We start from the raw sequence: 23,746 nt of genomic DNA on the forward strand, positions 1-23,746 counted from the left end.
GTAGAAAATAGTAAAAAGTTAAGAAAAACCCTTGAATGAGTAGGTGTGTCCAAACTTTTTACTGGTACTGTAAATGTTTTCAAAATTTCTCCAGCACTGATGTAAGGTCATTTATGTAAATGGAGAACAGTAGGGGTCCAAGCAAACTCCCTTGTGGGAATCCATTCACCACAGGTTCCTGGCCTGACTTCGTGCTCTGCAGTTTGGTGTACTGACTCCTCTTTTGTAAGTATGATATGAACCACTTGATTGCAGTGGTGTCAAAGCCAAATTTTGCAAGCTTCCTCAGGAGCGTGTTGGGGTGAACAGTGTCAAAATCTTTCTTCAGATCCAAGAACAGTGCTGCTGTGTCCTCCTGGCTGTTACAAGCCGACTTGATGTTCTACACAACCATTTGCACTGCTGTAGATGTGCTGTGTATCTTCCTAAAGTCACTTTGATAGGCTGTTGAGTGATAAATAGTTGACACCCTGTGTGTGCACCAGCCTTTCCAGCACTTTGGAGACAGCACAATTTATACTGGATGGTAGTTGGCCATATCCGATTGTGTGTGCGTCCCACTTTCGATTTTGTGTTAATGGGTTTGTGTGCGTGCATGCCACATCCGATTGTTTGTGTGTTCAGCTTTCTGCCTGTTAGCCTCCTGTGTCTGTGTTTTCCGGAGAGTGAGGGCATTAGCGCGCCATACCTCACTCAGTTCCTGTTTGTTTGCTGTACTCATAATTTCAGCAATTTAGATTTACACTTCATTCGCGTTCACGTCAATGTTGAATGCTTGTTTTACCTGCCCATCTGATGCACTTTTATACTTCCTTCATCTAGCTCTCTTTTTAAATAAAGGTTGGAGTCAGAAAGAAACTGTTGTGCTTCTGATGGAAAAGTGTCTTTACTGATTGTGTGTATAAAATCTTGGACTTTGACCTGAATGGAAAATAGTCAATTCGATTGACTGCCCAGCCGACGCATTTTAGGTCCTTGAATATCCTTTGTAGGTTCTTAAAGGTTAGCAATAACGTTCCCAATTCCTCTAACGTCCATTTGCCGAATGTTCTGGGTGTCCCAACAGTGTTCCTTTCAGAAACATTCCCTGAGAAAAACAGACATGTTTTAAAGTTTCAGTTTGAAATTCCTTGAAATGTTTTTACCCATTACACTAAAAGTAACAGCCAGGGCAGATTATTTCATCTGTAACTGTACACATATCGTCTTAAAGCTACAATCAACAATCTGATCTCTCTCTCTCTTGCAGAGGAGCGGCCTGACTGTTCTAAGGCACGGTGTGAGGTGCAGTTCTCACCCCGCTGCCCTGAGGACTCGGTGCTAATCGAAGGCTACGCACCCCCTGGAGAGTGCTGTCCCCTACCCAGCCGCTGTGTCTGCAGCCCTGCAGGGTGCCTGAGGAAGGTGTGCCAGCCTGGATACCTCAACATCTTGGTAGCCAAGGGCTCTGGGAAGCCTGGAGAATGCTGCGACCTGTACGAGTGCAAACCAGGTACACTAGCTACCAATAACAATTTCTAGCAACTATTTGTGACATGGCAATATTGTTTTCTGACTCTGATACTTAGCTCATTGTAGTAATAATAATAATAATGATTATTATATTCCATTTTCTGAACGCATTTCCCAAGCTCAATGCCCACATTGTAGGCTACATATGAATGTGTTTACACTCATGAATGGCAGCTGCATCCTTCGACAGTGGTTTATCACCTCGAGTTGTGGTGTAATGAAGGCCCTAGCCCACAGAAGGAGTTGTTGCCAGGATAGGAATGTGCTGGTGCCGTGATCTCCCTGTTCACATAAACATACAGCATGACATATCACGTTGCAGTTAAAATACTGACACGTCTGTTTTCTTAACACACACTACTCCCAATGTGCTCTTCTACATGATTTTTCATGGTTGTCTCTGTGTTATGCCCTCCCTACAGGTATGCTATCTTAATTTGATCACTCTGTTATCGCATAAAATGTTTCTGCATTGCAGGAAATGTAAATTGTAGTCTATTCGATGTTTAAAAAGTATTTTAAAGTTTGTAATTTCCACTTAAAAATGTCAAACTTGATTTGCCCTTCCGAAAAATTTATCAACCCCTACAAAAATGTACATTAATAATTCACATTTCCTGTTGCTGCAAGATTGTTTTCCTGCTGTGAGAAACTGGTCAAATTAACATACTTACTGCAGCTCTGATGATTCTCTCTGTGTTGTGTCCTACCTAGCGTTTAGTGTGGACTGCAGGACTAATGGTTGTCTCTGTGTTTTACCCTACTGTACCTAGTGTTTTGTGTGGACTGCAGCTCTGATGATTCTCTCTGTGTTGTGCCCTACCTAGTGTTCAGTGTGGACTGCAGCACTAATGGTTGTCTCTGTGTTTTGCCCTACTGTATCTAGTGTTTAGTGTGGACTGCAGCACAGTGGAGTGCCCTCTTGTCCTGCAGGTTCAGTGTCCACCTGACAGTTATGAGACCCAGGTGCGTCTCACCGCAGATGGCTGCTGCACCCTTCCCACCAGGTGTGCCTCAACCTCCCCGTGAATGCAACAATCAATGCACTTTCTTTGGCTGTTATATAAAGTAGTCAGGTGAAATAAGTCAGGTATGAGGGTGTATCCATCTGATGTGTACTAACTCTACGAATCCCCCTCTCTCTAGGTGTGAGTGTTTGCCTGGTCTGTGCAGTTTCCCGCAATGCACCGTGGAGAGCTCCCCTCAGGTGGTCTCCCGCGGCGACGGTACCCCCGGGCGATGCTGTGATGTGTACGAGTGTATCAACGGTGAGCTTGGCCCTTCTCTCTCCCTCTGCTTGGCTCTGAGCTGAACTGCACAGCACCAGGCTAACTGTGTCTGAGCTGTTATGCAGGGTGATGGTAAAGCCCTGTTTTCCTGCTTTCTTCTCTGGTTACTTTTGAAAGAATATTGTGCCAGGCCAGCTAACGGGGGAGGTTAGGAGATAAGCACTAAGACATGAAGATATTTACACTCAATATATTTACACTCGGTGGGCGTCTTTGATAAATACAACCGCATACCTTGCTGGATGTTAGGTGGAACCCGCTATGTGAAAATCCTTCTAACAACAAGATGGCATATTGACTGTTGAAGAGGGTTGTGTTGGTGGCATGTACTCGGTGAGAGGATGGCAAATGTCATATCTTTGATTTGTTTAACACTTTTTTGGTTACTACATGATTCCATATGTGTTATTTCATAGTTTAGATGTCTTCACTATTATTCTACAATGTAGAAAATAGTAAAAATTAAGAAAAACCCTTGAAAGAGTTGATGTGTCCAAACTTTTGACTGGTACTGTATACTAAATAATTGCTTAAACAGATGGGTTTATTGGTTTTAAAATACACCAGTTATGCTATTGTGGACCACCAGGCTGGTGGTGTCATGCAGCCTGTCATTTTTGTGTTTATACTTTTTCATAAGAACAACGACAAGTTGAATGTCGGACGACAATGTTCATGATGTCACTGCGACAACTGTATACAGACATGTCGATAGACGTATTATAAACCAGCCTTTAGTATTGAAATCTTTGTTGTTTAGTTCACTACCGTACTCACTCTGTTTAGTAGAAGGCCTCACATGTGAATTCTTAAAGAGATGGGCGGGGCTAAGGCTTAATAGAATGCTGAATTGGTATAAGCAAAGATGAGCTCTCCAGTAGGTGTTCCAAAACATTCAAGGGTCATTTTCTGAAAAGTGGGGTTACAAGTTTATCAACTTTCAAAGCAGAATAATTTCCCAATTTTCCTCAACTGTAGTGTATGATATACCATTTTCTACTTTTATCCAATGTAAAAAACACCATTTCAAATGTTGCTACATAAGACTGAATCCAGCCTGTCAGTCACAAATTAGCGAGAGTGTCACGCCCTGACCTTAGAGAGCCTTTTGTATGTCTCTTTTTGGTTTGGTCAGGGTGTGATTTGGGTGGGCATTCTATGTTCTTTATTTCTAGGTTCTGGTTTTCTATGTTTTGGCCGGGTATGGTTCTCAATCAGGGACAGCTGTCTATCGTTGTCTCTGATTGGGAATCATACTTAGGCAGCCTGTTTTGCCCCTTTAGGTTGTGGGATGTTGGTTTTGTTAGCTCTGTGTAGCCTTCAAGACGTTACGGTCGTTGTTGTTTTGTTGTTTTGTTTGGTGTTGGGTTTTTTAATAAAGAAGCATGAACACGTACGACTCTGCACCTTGGTCTTCTTCCCACGAGCGTTACAGAGAGAGTAGGAGAGAGGAGGTTGAATGGGCAGAAGATTATTTTCATATTAAAGCAAATTCTCAAGGATTTACCGAGCCCACATTATGAGCGGCGGTGAACTTTCAAGTGTGAGCTAGCTGTTAAAATAATAATTTCAAGACCTTGCATTTAAAATAAGGAAATCTCCAGTATATTTACTCTGAGAGGAAGTTTAAGAGAGCCATGGCATACTGTATGTTGCAAATGATGTGGGGAAAAGCAAATCTAGCGAGGAGGAGATTTTTCTGTTGGTTGACGTTGGGGCGACAGGGGAGAGGGTGTGACAGGCAGTGCAGCGCTTCCCTTCCCCTCTTAGCCCTATTAGCTAGAACAAACATCTGTTGGCGATGTAGAGCCAGGGGTCTGTGTCATCCCTACATCCTGCTGTGAAATTGCCTTTTGTATATTTAGTGATTTCAGAACAAAGAGACATGCGTTCAGAGATCTACCCTCAGAACATCAAAGCACCAAACAGAAATATACACTGATTGAACAACTGGCTCTATGGTGGCTTTATCTGTCTGCCTGAAGGGAAGGAAGGAGCTGGAACTAAGAATCTCCAGCTGAAGGGGGTGGAGGGTGGAAAGGAAATGGGGAGTGAAGATGAACTCATCCCAAAGGGTGGAAACTGAACTGGGGATCAATAGAACAGCAGCTGTTGAGTCAGGTCACCCATGTAACACACACACACACACACACACACACACACACACACACACACACACACACACACACACACACACACACACACACACACACACACACACACACACACACACACATCACCCCTGCAACACTACAGCTCTGTTGAAATACTATCTAAGGTTTGCTGTGACTCCCAGTAATTAACATAAAACAAATGAATGCCAAACACACAAAGACACCATGGTAAACCCTCACTCTCAAGACATGCACAACCACTGTTTAGTGAAAGAGCTACAAATACTGAGGTATTTCTACACTATTATTGATCACTGTGTGTGTGTGTGTGTGTGTGTGTGTGTGTGTGTGTGTGTGTGTGTGTGTGTGTGTGTGTGTGTGTGTGTGTGTGTGTGTGTGTGTGTGTGTGTGTGTGTGTGTGTGTGTGTGTGTGTGTGTGTGTGTGTGTTATCATCCTACTTACATAGGTGTTGTAAGTAATTGATAAGCACCTACGTCTGGCTGCTCAATATGGCTGACACACTGTTTTTGTGTGTGTGTGTGTGTGTGTGTGTGTGGAACAACATGCTGTTCTCAATCAATGACTACTCACAGTGTTTCAGTGTTTCGCTACAGGGGAACTGAAATTCCAACAGCTGTGTTATGGCGTACTCCGTGTGTGTGTGTGTGTGTGTGTGTGTGTGTGTGTGTGTGTGTGTGTGTGTGTGTGTGTGTCTGTCTGTCTGTCTGTCTGTCTGTCTGTCTGTCTGTCTGTCTGTCTGTCTGTCTGTCTGTCTGTCTGTCTGTCTGTCTGTCTGTCTGTCTGTCTGTCTGTCTGTCTGTGTGTTTGACTGGGATCACTCCTTCAGCCAGCTAATCGAGGCTATCGACCTCTCTAAGTTACCTCCATGGCAGGAGCAGAGAGAGCCCACAAACCTGACAAAGACCTGCAGTTGAACTACTGACAGGAGCCTCGATTATCTGGCAGAGGGAGAGATCCTGGTCACACACACACACACACACACACACACACACACACACACACACACACACACACACACACACACACACACACACACACACACACACACACACACACACACACACACACACACACACACACTGCACTCAGGAGGAAAGATGCCAAGTTCATGATGTTGATGACCATTCATGTCTCCTCAGTCTGCTCCGAAAACAGTGAGACAAATAGAAGCACGTGTTTTGGCAAAGCAGTTGTTTTTGTCTGTTTTCTAGTCAATAAGTCAGCTCTTATGTATGTATGTGTCCCTTTGATGCTGTGTGATGTTGTCCGATGTGAAGATGCTCAGAGGAAATGGAAAGCCTCTTGTCTAGTTGGTTTGAATGGCATATGAGAACAAAGTATTGTTCATAGTGACTGTTGTTCCCATGATTGTAAATTAAATGGCATATGGTGTTGTTCGTGTTATAAACTGGGAAGTTATTGATCTAAACACTCACTCAGCAGGCTACAGGTCTTACCAAGGAAGTTGATAAAGACCAGACTTTGTAATAAATATGGAATTAGTTTGTGAGTCATGGAGTTAGTGTAGTTTGCAATGCAGGAAATGTAAAACTTGTAGTGTTTTCGTGGTTTAAAAAGGCTCCTGAAATGTACAATTTCCACTTTAACATTTCAGTCTTACATTTTCTTACAGAAAAATGTATCAACCCCTACAAAAATGTCCATTAATTATAATCCACATACTAATTTTAATTTCCTGTTGCTGCAGGGTTATTTTCCTGCTGTAGCAAATGGGCTCAAATTAAGATCCTACATCTGTACACTACAACTTATGCTGCATTTAGTGGAGCCAGATGTTTTATAGATGTGCCTGTTGTGTCTTTATTTTTAGCCACTTGTTTATCCGTCTGCGGTGTGCTCTACTGTCTTTCCGAGCGTCATGCTCGCAAAGGAGCAGTAAAAGCTGCCAATCTCTGTTGGCACTTATGGCAGGTACACTTAAAGTTGGCATTTCTATTGAATGTGTGTGGCATTTGGATCGAGTGTGTAAAGTGCTACTATTGCAAGTGGACATGCTGGTCTATCCTTTATTCAATGGTAGCCGAAGGCCACTCATGCTTGAAGGAGGCAGTTGAGAGGAGCCTTCTGTCAGGAATACGAGGGGACTCACATATTTGAGCAATCTTGTTGACTCTGTACTGAAATTGCTAACTTATCATTTTGGGGTTGGGGAGTTTGTACAAATGAACAAGTATGTTAGTTTGGTTTCATGTACTTTGAGATGACATACAGTATCTGCCTATTCATGCCCTGCAACGAATATAGTAAGAAGCAGGTTGATGCTATCCCAGGCAGGCTGTGGCTATCTAACAGAATCTAGACAGCCATCTCTTTTCTGAAGACTGATCCGACCACATTGATGTTGTTAGCAGTTGATGTTATTCTTTAATAACACAGACCCCAAAGAAAATCAGGGGGAGGAAAATAGGTTCATTCAAAGAGGATAAATCATAGATGGTATGCTGAGAGGTAGATGGTAGATGGTAGTTCCTTCCCTGTCATCAGTGATTCTCTCTCAGTGATTCTCCCCTGAACAAAGGGACAGGATGTAGTTTATAGCCCAGCCCTAGCCTGTGGTTGACCAATTAGAATTCCTTGCAATAAAACTGTGCCAATGGTCAAATAACAAGTATCCTATTTCAGACTCAACATATAGACAAAATCCTCCCATGTCTCTGCATTAATCCCCTGTTACAGAAAAAACACTATTTCCATTGATCATTCGTACTCTATTGACTTTTAGTCCTCTTGACCTTTAGTCCTGTATTGATCTCTCATCCTCTGGCTCTGCATTTTGTATTTATCTTCTAAATATTCTTATACTCCTCTAAACCATTTTTTAAAAATACATATACTTAAAATGTATTTTAAGAAACCAATAGAAAACATGAAAAAATAGACAGTATAAAAAAGCATTAGCAGTAAGCATAAAATCATTCACATTAAACACCTTGCATTTCTATCAAACACAAAGGACATATTGTACTTGCTGTTACAATAGGATATAGATTTCAAACAAAGTTATAGAAAATAAGTATTAACAGGTGTAATGATGATGTCCCTTACGATTCCTACCACATCCTGTATTAGGAGGAAACTCACACAAAAAAATGATTGTCAATGTAACGGTTGTCGTCTGGAGGAGAAGAAGAGGACCAAGGTGCAGCGTGGTAATTGTTCATCTTGTTTAATGAAGGTGAACACTCAAAATAATAAAAAAAAAAATGTGAAAAAACCGAAACAGTACTGTCTGGTGCAGACACACAAAGAGAGAAAACAACCACCCACAAAACCCAACACAAAACAGGCTACCTAAATATGGTTCCCAATCAGAAACAATGACTAACACCTGCCTCTGATTGAGAACCATATCAGGCCAAACACAGAAATAGAAAAACATAGATAAACAAACATAGACTACCCACCCCAACTCACGCCCTGACCATAGTAAATAAAGACAAAAAACAAAGGAAATAAAGGTCAGAACGTGACAGTACCCCCCCCCCCCCCCCCCCCCAAGGTGCGGACTCTGGCCGCAAAACCTGAACCTATAGGGGAGGGTCTGGGTGGGCATCTGTCCGCGGTGGCGGCTCTGGCGCAGGTCTTTGTCCGCTTTAGTGTCCTCCTAGGAACGGCGACCCTCGCCGCCGACCTAGGATTGGCAACCCTACTAAATGGCCCCACTGGACTGAGGGGCGCCTCTGGACTGAGGGGCGCCTCTGGACTGAGGGGCGCCTCTGGACTGAGGGGCGGCTCCGGACTGAGGGGCGGCTCCGGACTGAAGGGCGGCTCCTGACTGGCGGACGGCTCTGGCGGCTCCTGACTGGCGGACGGCTCTGGCGGCTCCTGATTGGCGGACGGCTCTGGCGGCTCCTGACTGGCGGACGGCTCTGGCGGCTCCTGACTGGCGGACGGCTCTGGCGGCTCCTGACTGGCGGACGGCTCTGGCGGCTCCTGACTGACGGACGGCTCTGGCAGCTCAGGACAGACGGGCGGCTCTAGCGGCTCAGGACAGACGGGCGGCTCTGACGGCTCAGGACAGACGGGCGGCTCTGACGGCTCAGGACAGACGGGCGGCTCTGACGGCTCAGGACAGACGGGCGGCTCTGACGGCTCAGGACAGACGGGCGGCTCTGACGGCTCAGGACAGACGGGCGGCTCTGACGGCTCAGGACAGACGGGCAGCTCTGACGGCTCAGGACAGACGGGCAGCTCAGGCGGCGCTGGACAGACGGGCAGCTCAGGCGGCGCTGGACAGACGGGAGACCCTGGCGGTGCTGGACAGATGGAAGACTCAGGTGGCGCTGGACAGACGGGAGCACCTGTAGTGAGGAGACAGAGAGACAGCCTGGTGCGGGGGGCTGCCACCGGAGGGCTGGTGCGTGGAGGTGGCACCGGATAGACCGGACCATGGGGGCACACTGCAGGTCTTGAGCACCGAACCTGCCCAACCTTACCTGGCTAAATGCTCCCCGTAGCCAGGCCTGTGCGGCGAGGTGGAATAGGCCGCACTGGGCTGTGCTGGCATACCGGGGACACCATGCGTAGGGCCGGTGCCATGTACCCCGGCCCGAGGAGACGCACTGGAGACCAGATGCGTTGAGCCGGCTTCATGGCACCTGGCTCGATGTCCACTCTAGCCCGGCCGATACTAGGTGCTGCTAAGTACCGCACCGGGCTATGCCTGCTCACCGGGGACACCGTGCGCCTCACGGCATAACATGGTGCCTGCCCGGTCCCTCTCTCTCCAAGGTAAGCACGGCGAGTTGGCTCAGGTCTCCTACCTGGCTTAGCCACACTCCCAAGAACATTTTTGGGGCTGCCTCTCTGACTTCCAACCGCGTCTACGTGCAGCCTCCTCATACCACCGCCTCTCCGCTCAGCTCAGCTTTGGGGCGGCGATATTCACCAACCTGAGTCCAGGGTCCCTTGCCGTTCAGAATCTCCTCCCAGGTCCAGGAGTCCTCTGATCGCTGCTGCTGTTGCTGCTGCCCGTTACCACGCTGCTTGGTCCTTTTTTGGTGGGTGGTTCTGTAACGGTTGTCATCTGGAGGAGAAGAAGAGGACCAAGGTGCAGCGTGGTAAATGTTCATCTTGTTTAATGAAGGTGAACACTCCAAATAAAAAACAACAAATGTGAAGAAACCGAAACAGTACTGTCTGGTGCAGACACACAAAGACAGAAAACAACCACCCACAAAACCCAACACAAAACAGGCTACCTAAATATGGTTCCCAATCAGAGACAATGACTAACACCTGCCTCTGATTGAGAACCATATCAGGCCAAACACAGAAATAGAAAAACAGAGATAAACAAACATAGACTGCCCACCCCAACTCATCCCCTGACCATACTAAATAAAGACAAAAAACAAAGGAAATAAAGGTCAGAACGTGACAGTCAACAAGACAATAATATTAAATCGTCCTGTTGGCAAGGTAATCATTCACCAAGTCCTTTAAAAGTTATCAGCTCTTCCACACTGGTATCAGTCCCACATAAATAACTATTAGAAATGATGTTCTGACAGTCTGCCGGTAGTGAGGAATTCTTCTTCCGTTCCACTGGTTGCACTTCACCGGTGATCTTGTATCGTTTCAGGTACAGTCCTTGAATCGAAGGATATTGCTTCAGCTTCAGACTGTAGATTCTCATAACCTGTAACGAAGGAAACAAAAAAGTGAAAAAAACATGTCGTGGTTTCAATAGAAATTGATATTTCACATAGATTTCCCTAAGTAAGCATGTCCCGATTTTCAGGAAAAAGTTGGACATTTCACCTAGATATCCCTAATATGATGACTCTGGTATACAACATAGAAGCTTATCAGGTTCTGATCATCTTACTATGCTTCTTCACCCGAGATTGGCCCCTGATTGCTAATCAATCAGTTATTTATTCTCCAGGCTCCGCTTTGTCATCAAAATGGACAACCTTGCAATGAGTGACATGTATCCATCGTGATTTTCCCTGGACTTTTACTGCTGACCTCGTTATGAGCAAAACTTGATAAGGACCTTCCCATCTTGGTCCTAATGTCTCTGTTACATGTTTTTTTATCATCACTCTCTGTCCTGGGACTACGTCATGTCCCCCCTCAGGACTTATTCCCCACATCTCTTTTACTTGTCTGTCTCCTTCCCCTACTGCATTAGAGAGTTGTATGCAATAGCATTGTGTCACTCATAAAGTGAACATCTGCTTTTCTCAAATCTAACGTGCCTGTCACTTTCACATTGTCCATTGTAGCTGCCCATCCTGCCTTCCTCACACCCCCCTCCACAATGCTTGAACCGTCTGTGTATAAGATAAACTCAGGGTTTTCCAACGGATGACTCTTAGTAAACCCATCAGAGAGCTGATCCAAAACCAAATCACAACAGTAATGTTGAAGTAATGTGGTATCTGGAGGAAGCACCAGAGTAGCTGGATTATATGGTGTGCCACGTTGAATGAGGATGTTAGGAGCCTCCAACACAGTTGACCATTTGTTCCAACGAGCAGCTGTGATCTGTGCAGCTCGATTCATTGTCAAAAGAGTATGAACAGCATGTGGACACTTGATGGTAAGATGTTGGTCGAGAACAAGCGATGCCACCATCGACACAGCGACGTAAGTAGCCTGCGTAGCTCTGAGTACCTTTGACCCCATCCCAATGCCATATCATCCAACTTCTTCTAATAGTAGCCTACAGGTTTCTGACAATCACCATGGTCTTGTGTCAGCACTGAGATCATGTAGCCATCTTTTTCAGCCACAAATAGGGTGACCGGTTGGCCTGAGTCCGGAATGCCCAAAGCTGGTACTGATGACAAAGCTAGTTTGAGCTTGCCAAAAACCTCTTTCTGCTCTTCCGTGAAGGCTACAGTCGTTTGAATCAGGGTCTCCCTTGAGGAGGTCATTAAGGAGTTGTGCAATTTCGGCGAAGGAGTCCACACAGCATCTGTTGTAATTGCACAAGCCCATGAAGGAGCGAAGTTCTTTAATAGTAGTGGGCTCTTTGGCAGCTTGTATGACAGTCGTACGACTTTGTGTCATCTCTCTTTTTCCCTCTGAGACCAGTTGACCAAGGTAGATAACCTGTGATTGCATGAGTTGGGCCTTCTTAGGGCTAGCTTTATGGCCTTTGGCATGCAAGTGGTCTAACAGTGATTTTAGATCCTCAACATGTGTTTCCTAATTTTGTGAGGCCAACAATATATCACCAACATATTGTATGACAACAGATGACATCTGAGGGAGATCTTGGAGATGTCTCCTCAATGCCTGATGGTAAATCAAATAACTTTTATGAAGGCCCATAGGAGTCCTAGTCCACTAATACTGTTGACCATCCACAGAAAAAGCAAGCCATGGACGGACCTCTGGATGTAAGGGTACTGACCAGAACCCATTAGCCATATCAATGACTGAGAACACAGAGTGAGCAGGTGACAATGAGGAAAAAGTGGTTGAAGTGTCAGCCACCAGTGGAGTGAGCTTGGAGATGGCTTCATTTGCATTCCTGTAGTCCACAGTCACTCACCAGTCCCCACTTGATCTTTTCACTGGCCATACTGGGCTATTAGAGGCACAATGTGTCTTTTCAACTATACCCATGTCCCATACATCTTTAATCTCTACTTTTGTAGCGACCATAGCTTCCTTGCTAATGGGATATTGTTTTGTGCAAGGTGGGCAACACCTGTCAAGCACACTCGTTCCATATCCAAAGTTCCACACTCATTTTTCTTCTTAGTCCAAATAGAATCAAGGCCTAAAATTGTTTGTTCAAATTAGCCTATCCACACCCCTGCATCAATCTTCATTGGACCAATAGAAATTGATAATGGTTTGGTTTGTTTCATGTCTGTCCCCCTCCCCTCAAGTTCAGGTGGTGGAGGGAAGTGTGAAGTGCAATTGAGATTGCATTATCTATGGATATTTTTTTATTTTGTTTATTTTTATTTAACTAGGCAAGTCAGTCTATGGATCTGTTCTGCGGTATGTGATTCGGAGTGGGTCCAGGGTTTGGGATGATGGAGTTGATGTTTGTCATGACCAGCCTTTCAAAGCACTTCATAATTACAGATGAGTGTGCTACAGGGCGAGAGTCATTTAGGCAGGTTACCTTGGAGTTCTTGGTAACAGGGACAATGGTGGTCAACTTGGAACATGTTGAGATAACAGACTGGGACAAGAAGAGATTGAAACACTTGCCAGCTGGTCTGCACATGCTTTGAGAACACGCCCTGGTATTCCATCTTGTGAGTGTTAACCTATTTAAAAGTTTTACTCACATCGGCCACGGAGAGTGAGATCACATAGTCATCTGGAACAACAGGGGCTTTCACGCAAGACTCAGTGTTGTATTCCTCGAAGCGAGCATAAAGGGCAATTAGCTCTTTTGGGTGTTCTGCATCACTGGACATCTCACGTCGCTGATCTAACCAGAGTTAGTTTAAGGTACCGGTATTAAAGTAGTAATCCCTCAAATAGCGAACTGCCGGCTGCCTCTGTTGAACATTCCGAGGCTCCTTCATAACTTGATGTGTGGTAATCTGACCATGGCTGTAAGAGAGAACACATTGTTCTGTCTGGCTTTCTCCATGTCATCCCAGAGCAGGCAGAACAACCCGGCCCTATACACAGCTAGGGATTATCCCTGGGCTAATTGCTTAAGGTCTGGTACACACACTGCTATGGATGGGTGAAGCCTGGGGCTGACACAGCAAAGATATTACTCAAAAAGGGAAAAGGAGCCTCAGAAAAACCGACAGCATGAGCTCAAGACGTTTAAGGTGGTTTCCCGTCTCTCTCTCAGACCATGTGTTGAGTAGATTACATAAACTGTCAATCACCTGCCTCACCACGGCAACCACTCATCATGTTTCAACCAGCAATCTGCCCTCTTCTCTCTTCTCTTCTCTCTCAGCCCTCAAATGGGCAGGCTGAATAAACTTGAACTGACCTAAGCATGAATGATCTGAAAGTCAATACTTTGTGTTCTGCTTTCATCAGAAAGAATAATGTCTGATCCATAGAGATAGATAAATAAGTACTCATATAGTCTGTCAGTCAGTGTGTGCATGTGTGTTATACATCTGATATATGTTTATGCAAAGTCTCATGGGAAAATGGAGAGACATTATAAGAATATTTAGAAGATAAATACACAACGCAGAGACAGAGGACGAGAGGTCAATACAGGACTAAAGGTCAAGAGGACTAAAAGTCAATAGAGTACTAACGATCAATGCAAATAGTGTTTTTTCTGTAACAGGGGATTAATGCAGAGACATGGGAGGATTTTGTCTATATGTTGAGTCTGAAATAGGATACTTGTTATTTGACCATTGGCACAGTTTTATTGCAAGGAATTCTAATTGGTCAACCACAGGCTAGGGCTGGGCTATAAACTACATCCTGTCCCTTTGTTCAGGGGAGAATCACTGAGAGAGAATCACTGATGACAGGGAAGGAACTACCATCTACCATCTACCTCTCAGCATACCATCTATGATTTATCCTCTTTGAATGAACCTATTTCCCTCCCCCTGATTTGCTTTGGATGTCTGTGTTATTAAAGAATAACATCAACTGCTAACATTTGGTGCCGTGACCAGAATGAATTGGTCTCAACAACAACAAGAAAAACTCAACTGTGTGTTGCTCCAGGAGAAAGAGAGAAGGCTGAGCACAACCCACTTTGGGAGAGTCAACTCTTAATCTCCCGATTGATGGCAGAAGTGCTGGGTGAGTCTAGACCAATATAATTTTAAAAGAACCAAATCAGGTTAAAATATGCTCCAACATATGGAGGACCCTTTGTTCCTTCAATCCACCCTCAGGCTGAGTTGCACAAGGATGATCGGGTTTCAAGCATCAGGTCAGCACTGCCTGGCTTTGAGTCAACAGATACTGACAGAGGTGACAAACGATGTCTTAGGCCAACCAGAACACAGGCTGTAAAAGGTAGTAAAGAGAAACCTCCGGTGACAGTATTCACACATTAATCAGCATCTCCAAAACAGTTGGATGAATGGTTAAACATGTTGAAACATCACGGAGAAGTGGGTATGAAAACGTTGAAACATCCCAGAGAAGTGGGTATAAAAACGTTGAAACATCCCAGAGAAGTGGGTATAAAAACGTTGAAACATCCCCTAGAAGTGGGTATAAAAACGTTGAAACATCCCCTAGAAGTGGGTATGAAAACGTTGAAACATCCCAGAGAAGTGGGTATGAAAACGTTGAAACATCCCAGAGAAGTGGGTATGAAAACGTTGAAACATCCCCTAGAAGTGAGTATGAAAACGTTGAAACATCCCCTAGAAGTGGGTATGAAAACGTTGAAACATCCCAGAGAAGTGGGTATAAAAACGTTGAAACATCCCAGAGAAGTGGGTATAAAAACGTTGAAACATCCCAGAGAAGTGGGTATGAAAACGTTGAAACATCCCCTAGAAGTGAGTATGAAAACGTTGAAACATCCCCTAGAAGTGGGTATGAAAACGTTGAAACATCCCAGAGAAGTGGGTATAAAAACGTTGAAACATCCCAGAGAAGTGGGTATAAAAACGTTGAAACATCCCAGAGAAGTGGGTATGAAAACATTGAAACATCCCAGAGAAGTGGGTATGAAAACGTTGAAACATCCCCTAGAAGTGGGTATGAAAACGTTGAAACATCCCCTAGAAGTGGGTATGAAAACGTTGAAACATCCCCTAGAAGTGGGTATGAAAATGTTGAAACATCCCAGAGAAGTGGGTATAAAAACGTTGAAACATCCCCTAGAAGTGGGTATGAAAACGTTGAAACATCCCAGAGAAGTGGGTATGAAAACGTTGAAACATCCCAGAGAAGTGGGTATGAAAACGTTGAAACATCCCCTAGAAGTGGGTATGAAAACGTTGAAACATCCCCTAGAAGTGGGTATGAAAATGTTGAAACATCCCCTAGAAGTGGGTATGAAAACGTTGAAACATCCCCTAGAAGTGGGTATAAAAACGTTGAAACATCCCCTAGAAGTGGGTATGAAAACGTTGAAACATCCCCTAGAAGTGGGTATGAAAACGTTGAAACATCCCCCAGAAGTGGGTATGAAAACGTTGAAACATCCCCTAGAAGTGGGTATGAAAACGTTGAAACATCCCCTAGAAGTGGGTATGAAAACGTTGAAACATCCCAGAGAAGTGGGTATGAAAACATGGAAACATCCCCTAGAAGTGGGTATGAAAACGTTGAAACATCCCAGAGAAGTGGGTATGAAAACGTTGAAACATCCCAGAGAAGTGGGTATGAAAACGTTGAAACATCCCATAGAAGTGGGTATGAAAACGTTGAAACATCCCCTAGAAGTGGGTATGAAAACGTTGAAACATCCCCTAGAAGTGGGTATGAAAACGTTGAAACATCCCCTAGAAGTGGGTATAAAAACGTTGAAACATCCCCTAGAAGTGGGTATGAAAACGTTGAAACATCCCCTAGAAGTGGGTATGAAAACGTTGAAACATCCCCTAGAAGTGGGTATGAAAACTTTGAAACATCCCCCAGAAGTGGGTATGAAAACGTTGAAACATCCCCTAGAAGTGGGTATGAAAACATTGAAACATCGCAGAGAAGTGGGTATGAAAACGTGGGACCATTTGAAGCGCTATTTGAAACTCTACAATCTACATCCTTATGATGGGTTGCAGTTGTTAGCCTTTGTTAGAACAACCGTGAACATGGTGTACTTGATGAAAAGGTTTATAGAGCTGTGGGTGAGCAAGATGTGGTCGATGGATGGAGAGCCATACATATTTTCCTTACGGTTCTGACCAATGCATCCACCAATTGGGGAGAGATAACCAAATGTATTCAAAAACCGAAATAACAATTTTTTGAATTTGAAGAAAGGTTTAGAGCAGAGGTGTTTAGACACTGTGGATTACCCGACATGGAAGATGAGATACACTCAATTCCTCCAAAAATGAGGCAGTCACTCATCAGATGATGCAATCCATACATGATGATTTGTGAAAAACTGTTGTTTCCACAACTACTGACTGGGAGAGACAAAACTACGGCGACATCATCGACAGGTTGTCTCGACTGGACGGAGACATCAATCAACATAATAAACTGGCTGTTATCAGAGTTGTGCAGGTTTCCCCGAGTGAAACCAACAACATTATTCGTTCAGCAGAAGAGGAACCTGGTGTATGTTATTATTGCGGGATTTCTGGTCACTGGCAAAGAGAATGTCGGAAGGGGGATGACCTTATGAGGAATGACCAGGAGAAGCAGGGTCTGTCTAACGGAAAATGGAATCAGATCAACAGCCCCAACAACACAATGTTCATGCAGAAATGTAAGAAGCTCTCTCCAGTTCAGCAGCAGAGTGTGCAGGGATGCTGTGGAGGGAACTAATAGACCCCCTCTTACGTCCCATCTCAGCTGGTGTACATATGAAATTGGATGGACTATATGTGACAATGATGGTTAACAACTTTGCAGTAGATTTTTTCATAGATACGGGTGCTGAAGTCACTGTATTGCCCATATCTTATGCAAAACATATATGTCCTCAGTACACGGACAACAAGATGAGAGCAACAGGTAGGGGGACAGATATGAAACAAACCAAACCATTATCAATTTCTATTGGTCCAATGAAGATTGATGCAGGGGTATGGATACGCTCATTTGAACAACCAATTTTAGGCCTTGATGCTATTTGGACTAAGAAGAAAAATGAGTGTGGAACTTTGGATATGGAACGAGTGTGCTTGACAGGTGTTGCCCACCTTGCACAAAACAATATCCCATTAGCAAGGAAGCTATGGTCGCTACAAAAGTAGAGATTAAAGATGTATGGGACATGGGTATAGTTGAAAAGACACATTGTGCCTCTAATAGCCCAGTATGGCCAGTGAAAAGATCAAGTGGGGACTGGTGAGTGACTGTGGACTACAGGAATGCAAATGAAGCCATCTCCAAGCTCACTCCACTGGTGGCTGACACTTCAACCACTTTTTCCTCATTGTCACCTGCTCACTCTGTGTTCTCAGTCATTGATATGGCTAATGGGTTCTGGTCAGTACCCTTACATCCAGAGGTCCGTCCATGGCTTGCTTTCTCTGTGAATGGTCAACAGTATTAGTGGACTAGGACTCCTATGGGCCTTCATAATAGTTATTTGATTTACCATCAGGCATTGAGGAGACATCTCCAAGATCTCCCTCAGATGTCATCTGTTGTCATACAATATGTTGATGATATATTGTTGGCCTCACAAGATGAGGAAACACATGCTGAGGATCTAAAATCACTGTTAGACCACTTGCATGCCAAAGGCCATAAAGCTAGCCCTAAGAAGGCCCAACTCATGCAATCACAGGTTATCTACCTTGGTCAACTGGTCTCAGAGGGAAAAAGAGAGATGACACAAAGTCGTACGGCTGTCATACAAGATGCCAAAGAGCCCACTACTATTAAAGAACTTCGCTCCTTCATGGGCTTGTGCAATTACAACAGATGCTGTGTGGACTCCTTCGCCGAAATTGCACAACTCCTTAATGACCTCCTCAAGGGAGACCCTGATTCAAACGACTGTAGCCTTCACGGAAGAGCAGAAAGAGGTTTTTGGCAAGCTCAAACTAGCTTTGTCATCAGTACCAGCTTTGGGCATTCCGGACTCAGGCCAACCGGTCACCCTCTTTGTGGCTGAAAAAGATGGCTACATGATCTCAGTGCTGACACAAGACCATGGTGATTGTCAGAAACCTGTAGGCTACTATTAGAAGAAGTTGGATGATATGGCATTGGGATGGGGTCCCTGTCTCAGAGCTGTGCAGGCTACTTACGTCGCTGTGTCGATGGTGGCATCGCTTGTTCTCAACCAACATCTTACCATCAAGTGGCCACATGCTGTTCATACTCTTTTGACAATGAATCGAGCTGCACAGGTCACAGCTGCTCATTGGAACAAATGGTCAACTGTGTTGGAGGCTCCTAACATCATCATTCAACGTGGCACACCATGTAATCCAGCTACTCTGATGCTTCCTCCAGATACCACATTACTTGAACACAACTGTTGTGAGTTGGTTTTGGATCAGCTCTCTGATGGGTTTACTAAGAGTCTTCCATTGGAAAACCCTGAGTTTATGTGAGAATGGTGTCCATAGACTACTGCTCAGCGTTCAACACCATAGTGCCCTCCAAGCTCATCACCAAGCTGGTGGACCCTGGGACAGAATACCTCCCCCTGTAAAATGGATCCTGGACTTCCTGACGGGCCGGCCCCAGGTGGAGAGGGTAGGCAATAACACCTCAGCTACGCTGATCCTCAACATGGTGGCTCCCCAGGGGATGGGGGGGTGGGGTGTTTAATCCCCTCCTGTTCTCCCTTGGGTCCCTGAGACTGACTTAGCAGTGTGGTGCCAGGACAACAACCTCTCCCTCAACGTCAGTAAGACCAAGAAGCTGATCGTGGATTACAGGAGAAAGACGAGAGAGCACGCCCCCATCCACATTGATTAGGCTGCAGTGGAGCAGGTCAAAAGATTCAAGTTCCTTGGCGTCCACGTCACTAAGGACTTAACATGGTCCACACACATCCGCACAGTCGTGAAGAGGGCAGAACAGTGCTTCTTCCCCCTCAGGAGGCTGAAAAGATTTGTCATGGGCCCTCAGATCCTCAAAAAGTTATACAGCTGCACCATCGAGAACGACTTGACTGGCTGCATCACTGCTTGGTATGGCAAATGCAACGCCCTTGACCGCAAAGCGCAACAGAGGGTGGTGCAGACATTCCAGTACATCACTGGGGCCGAGCTTCCTGCCATCCAGGACCTCTATATCAGAGGTTGTCAGAGGAAGGCCAGAAAAATTGTGAAAGACTCCAGCCACCCTAGCCATGAAGTGTTGGCTCTGCTACCGTCCGGCAAACGATACCGAAACATCAGCTCTTGGACCAACAGGCTCTGAGACAGCTTCTACCCCCCAAGCCATAAGACTGCTAAATAGTTAATTAACTCACAAGACTATATATACACACTCACACACATTCACATACACTACATAAGCACACACACAACACACACACACACGCATACCGACACAACCTGTGCGATTGGGTCCTGGACTTCCTGACGGGCCGTCCCCAGGTGGTGAAGGTAGGAAACAACATCTCCACTTCGCTGATCCTCAACACTGGGGCCCCACAAGGTTGTGTGCTCAGCCCCCTCCTGTACTCCCTGTTCACCCATGACTGTGTGGCCATGCACGCCTCCAACTCAATCATCAAGTTAGCAGACGACACAACAGAGTGGTCTTGATCACCAACGACGAGACAGCCTATAAGGAGGAGGTGGAAAGTTCCTCGGCGTACACATAACGGACAAACTGAAATGGTTCACCCACACAGACAGTGTGGTGAAGAAGGCACAACAGCGAGGCTAAAGAAATTTGGCTTGTCACCAAATTTGGCCTGTCAACAGATGCACAATTGAGAGCATCCAGTCGGGCTGTATCACCGCCTAGTACGGCAACTGCACTGCCCAAAACCGCAGGGCTCTCCAGAGGGTGGTGCGGTCTGTACAACGCATCACCGGGGGCAAACTACCTGCCCTCCATGACACATACAGCACCCGATGTCACAGGAAGGCCAAAAAGATCATCAAGGACAACAACCACCCGAGCCACTGCCTGTTCATCCCGCTACCATCCAGAAGGCGAGGTCAGTACAGGTTCTTCAAAGCTGGGACCAAGAGACAGAAGCTATTTTTCAATCTCAAGGCCATCAGACTGTTAAAAAGCCATCACTAACACAGAGAGGCTGCTGCCTACATACAGATTTGAAATCATTGGCCACTCTAATAAATTAATCACTAGTCACTTTATTAATGCCACTTTAATAATGACGTTTACATATCTTGCTTTACTCATCCCATATGTATATACTGTATTTTATACCATCTATTGCATCTTGTCTATGCCGCTCGGTCATTGCTCGTCCATATATTTATATGTACATATTCTTATTCCATCCCTTTACTTAGATTTGTGTGTATTAGGTAGTTGTTGTGGAATTGTTAGATTACTTGTTGATATTGCTGCACTGTCAGAGCTAGAAGCACAAGTATTCCGCTACACTCGCAATAACATCTGCTAACCATGTGTATGTGACCAATAAATGTGATTTGATTTGATTTGACAACATAAATACACACGCACATACACGAACACACACACTTTTACAGTCATCATATGCTGCTGCTACTCTGTTCTCTTATTATTATATATCCTGATGCCTAATCAGTTTACCCTGCCTTCATGTAAATATCTACAGTACCAGTCGAAAGTTTGGACACACCTACTCATTCAAGGATTTTTCTTTATTTTTACTATTTTCTTCATTGAAATAACACATATGGAACACATGAAATAACACATATGGAATCATGTAGTAACCAAAAAAGTGTTAAACAAATTTAAATATATTTTATATTTGAGATTCTTCAAAGTAGTCACCTGCCTTGATGACAGCTTTGCACACTCTTGGTATTCTCTCAATCAGCTTAATGAGGAATGCTTTTCCAACAGTCTTGAAGAAGTATGCTGAGCACTTGTTCGCTGCTTTTCCTTCACTCTGCGTTGCAACTCATCCCAAACTATCTCAATTGGATTGAGGTCATGTGATTGTATAGGCCAGGTCATCTGCTGCAGCACTCCATCACTTTCCTTGGTCAAGTAGCCCTTACACAGCCTGGAGGTGTGTTTTTGGGTAATTGTCCTGTTGAAAAACAAATGATAGTTACACAAAGCGCGAACCCGATGGAATGGCGTATCGCTTCAGAGTGTTGTGGTAGCCATGCTGGTTAAAACCTCTACGGACCACCCATCCCGGATCCGGGATCATTCTCATCAGAAACGCTGACTAGCATAGCCTAGCCTAGCGCCACAGGGATATCATATAATATAATTTCATGAAATCACAAGTCCAATACAGCAAATGAAAGATAAACATCTTGTGAATCCAGCCAACATGTCCGATTTTTAAAATGTTTTACAGCGAAAACACAACATATATTTATGTTAGCTCACCACAATAGCCCAAAACACAACGCCATTTTTTCACCTTAAAGATAGCTTTCACAAAACCCACAAATAGAGATAAAATTAATCACTAACCTTTGAACAACTTCATCAGATGACAGTCTTATGACATCATGTTATACAATACATTTATGTTTTGTTCGAAAATGTGCATATTTATAGCTACAAATCGGGGTTTTACATTGCCGCCATGGTCACAAATGGCACCAAAATGTCCGGAGAAATTTTAGACAGCCACGTAATCTAACAGAAAATCTCATCATAAACTTTGCTGAAAAATACATGTTGCACATATAATTAAAGATACACTGGTTCTTAATGCAACCGCTGTGTTAGATTTAAAAAAATAACTTTAGTACAAAGCACAGCATGCAATAATCTGAGACAGCGCTCAGCCATTCTCCACCATGTTGGAGTCCAAAGAGTCCACAAAAATACAAAATAACATCATAAATATTCCCTTACCTTTGATGAACTTTCATCAGAATGCAGTGCCAGGAATCCTAGTTCCACAATAAATCGTTGTTTTGTTTTAGAATGTCCATTTCTTCTGTCGAATTAGCAACTTTGGCTAGCATGTGTAGCTCACGTGTCCATGAAGATTTTACGCATGAACGAAAAATTCAAAAAGTGATAATAAAAGTCGAATAAACTGGTCAAACTCAGTTGAGAATCCATCTTTAGGATGTTTTTCACAAATATATCCAATAACGTCCCAGACGGAGCATTTCTTTGTGTCTACCTAACACATTGCAGACAAAGATATGACAAGCCCTAAGTGCGTAGCCAAATACTGCCAAAATGGCTGACCTCTCACTCCAACGACTCACATCCAGTCCCAGAGAAGGCTAGACACTTCATTCCATGTTCTACTGCCTGTTGACATCTAGTGGAAGGCGTATGAAGTGCATACAGATCCATAAATACAAGACAATTGAATAGGCGAAGCCTTTCACAGAGACCCATTTCAGAATTTTCACTTCCTGTTTGGAAGTTTGCCTGCCAAATGAGTTCTGTTTTACTGACATATATAATTCACAGTTTTAGAAACTTCAGAGTGTTTTCTATCCAATAGTAATAATAATATGCATATCATATGATCTAGGACAGAGTACGAGGCCGTTTAAATTGGGCACAATTTTATCCAGAAGTGAAAAGGGCGCCCCCTATTTCCAAGAGGTTAAGTGTGCCTTGAACTCTAAATAAATCATAGACAGTGTCACCAGCAATGCACCCCATACCATTACACCTCCTCCATGCTTCACGGTGGGAAATACACATGCAGAGATCATCAAGACGTGGCGGTTGGAACCAAAAATCTCATATTTGGACTCATTAGACCAAAGGACAGATTTCCACATGTCTAATGTCCATTACTCATGTTTCTTGGCCCAAGCAAGTGTCTTCTTCTTATTGGTGTCTATTAGTAGTGGTTTCTTTGCAGCAATTCGACCATGAAGGCCTGATTCCCGCAGTCTCCTCTGAACAGTTAATGTTGAGATGTGTCTGTTACTTCAACTCTGTGCAATTTCAGGTGCAGTTAACTCTAATAAACTTATCCTCTGCAGCGGAGGTAACTCTGGGTCATCCTTTCCTGTGGCGGTACTCATGAGAGCCAGTTTCATCATAGTGCTTGATGGTTTTTGCGACTGCACTTGAAGAAACTTTCAAAGTCCTTGAAATGTTCCGTATTGACTGACCTTCATGTCTTAAAGTAA

The 23,746-nt window shown here is 44.3% G+C and overlaps 1 protein-coding gene across 1 annotated transcript in view; it reads left to right on the top strand.

Moving 5' to 3' along the window:
- crim1 (cysteine rich transmembrane BMP regulator 1 (chordin-like)) overlaps positions 1 to 23,746 on the top strand; it is a 177,411-nt gene that overhangs the window by 88,559 nt on the left and 65,106 nt on the right. Inside the window, exons 3-5 of the mRNA XM_038967679.1 lie at positions 1,250 to 1,492; positions 2,399 to 2,519; positions 2,659 to 2,780. Coding sequence (XP_038823607.1) covers positions 1,250 to 1,492; positions 2,399 to 2,519; positions 2,659 to 2,780 — 486 coding nt within the window. The remainder of the gene's footprint in view (positions 1 to 1,249; positions 1,493 to 2,398; positions 2,520 to 2,658; positions 2,781 to 23,746) is intronic.

The sequence above is a fragment of the Salvelinus namaycush genome, chromosome 28 (genome assembly GCF_016432855.1).
Source record: "Salvelinus namaycush isolate Seneca chromosome 28, SaNama_1.0, whole genome shotgun sequence".
NCBI lineage: Eukaryota > Metazoa > Chordata > Actinopteri > Salmoniformes > Salmonidae > Salvelinus > Salvelinus namaycush.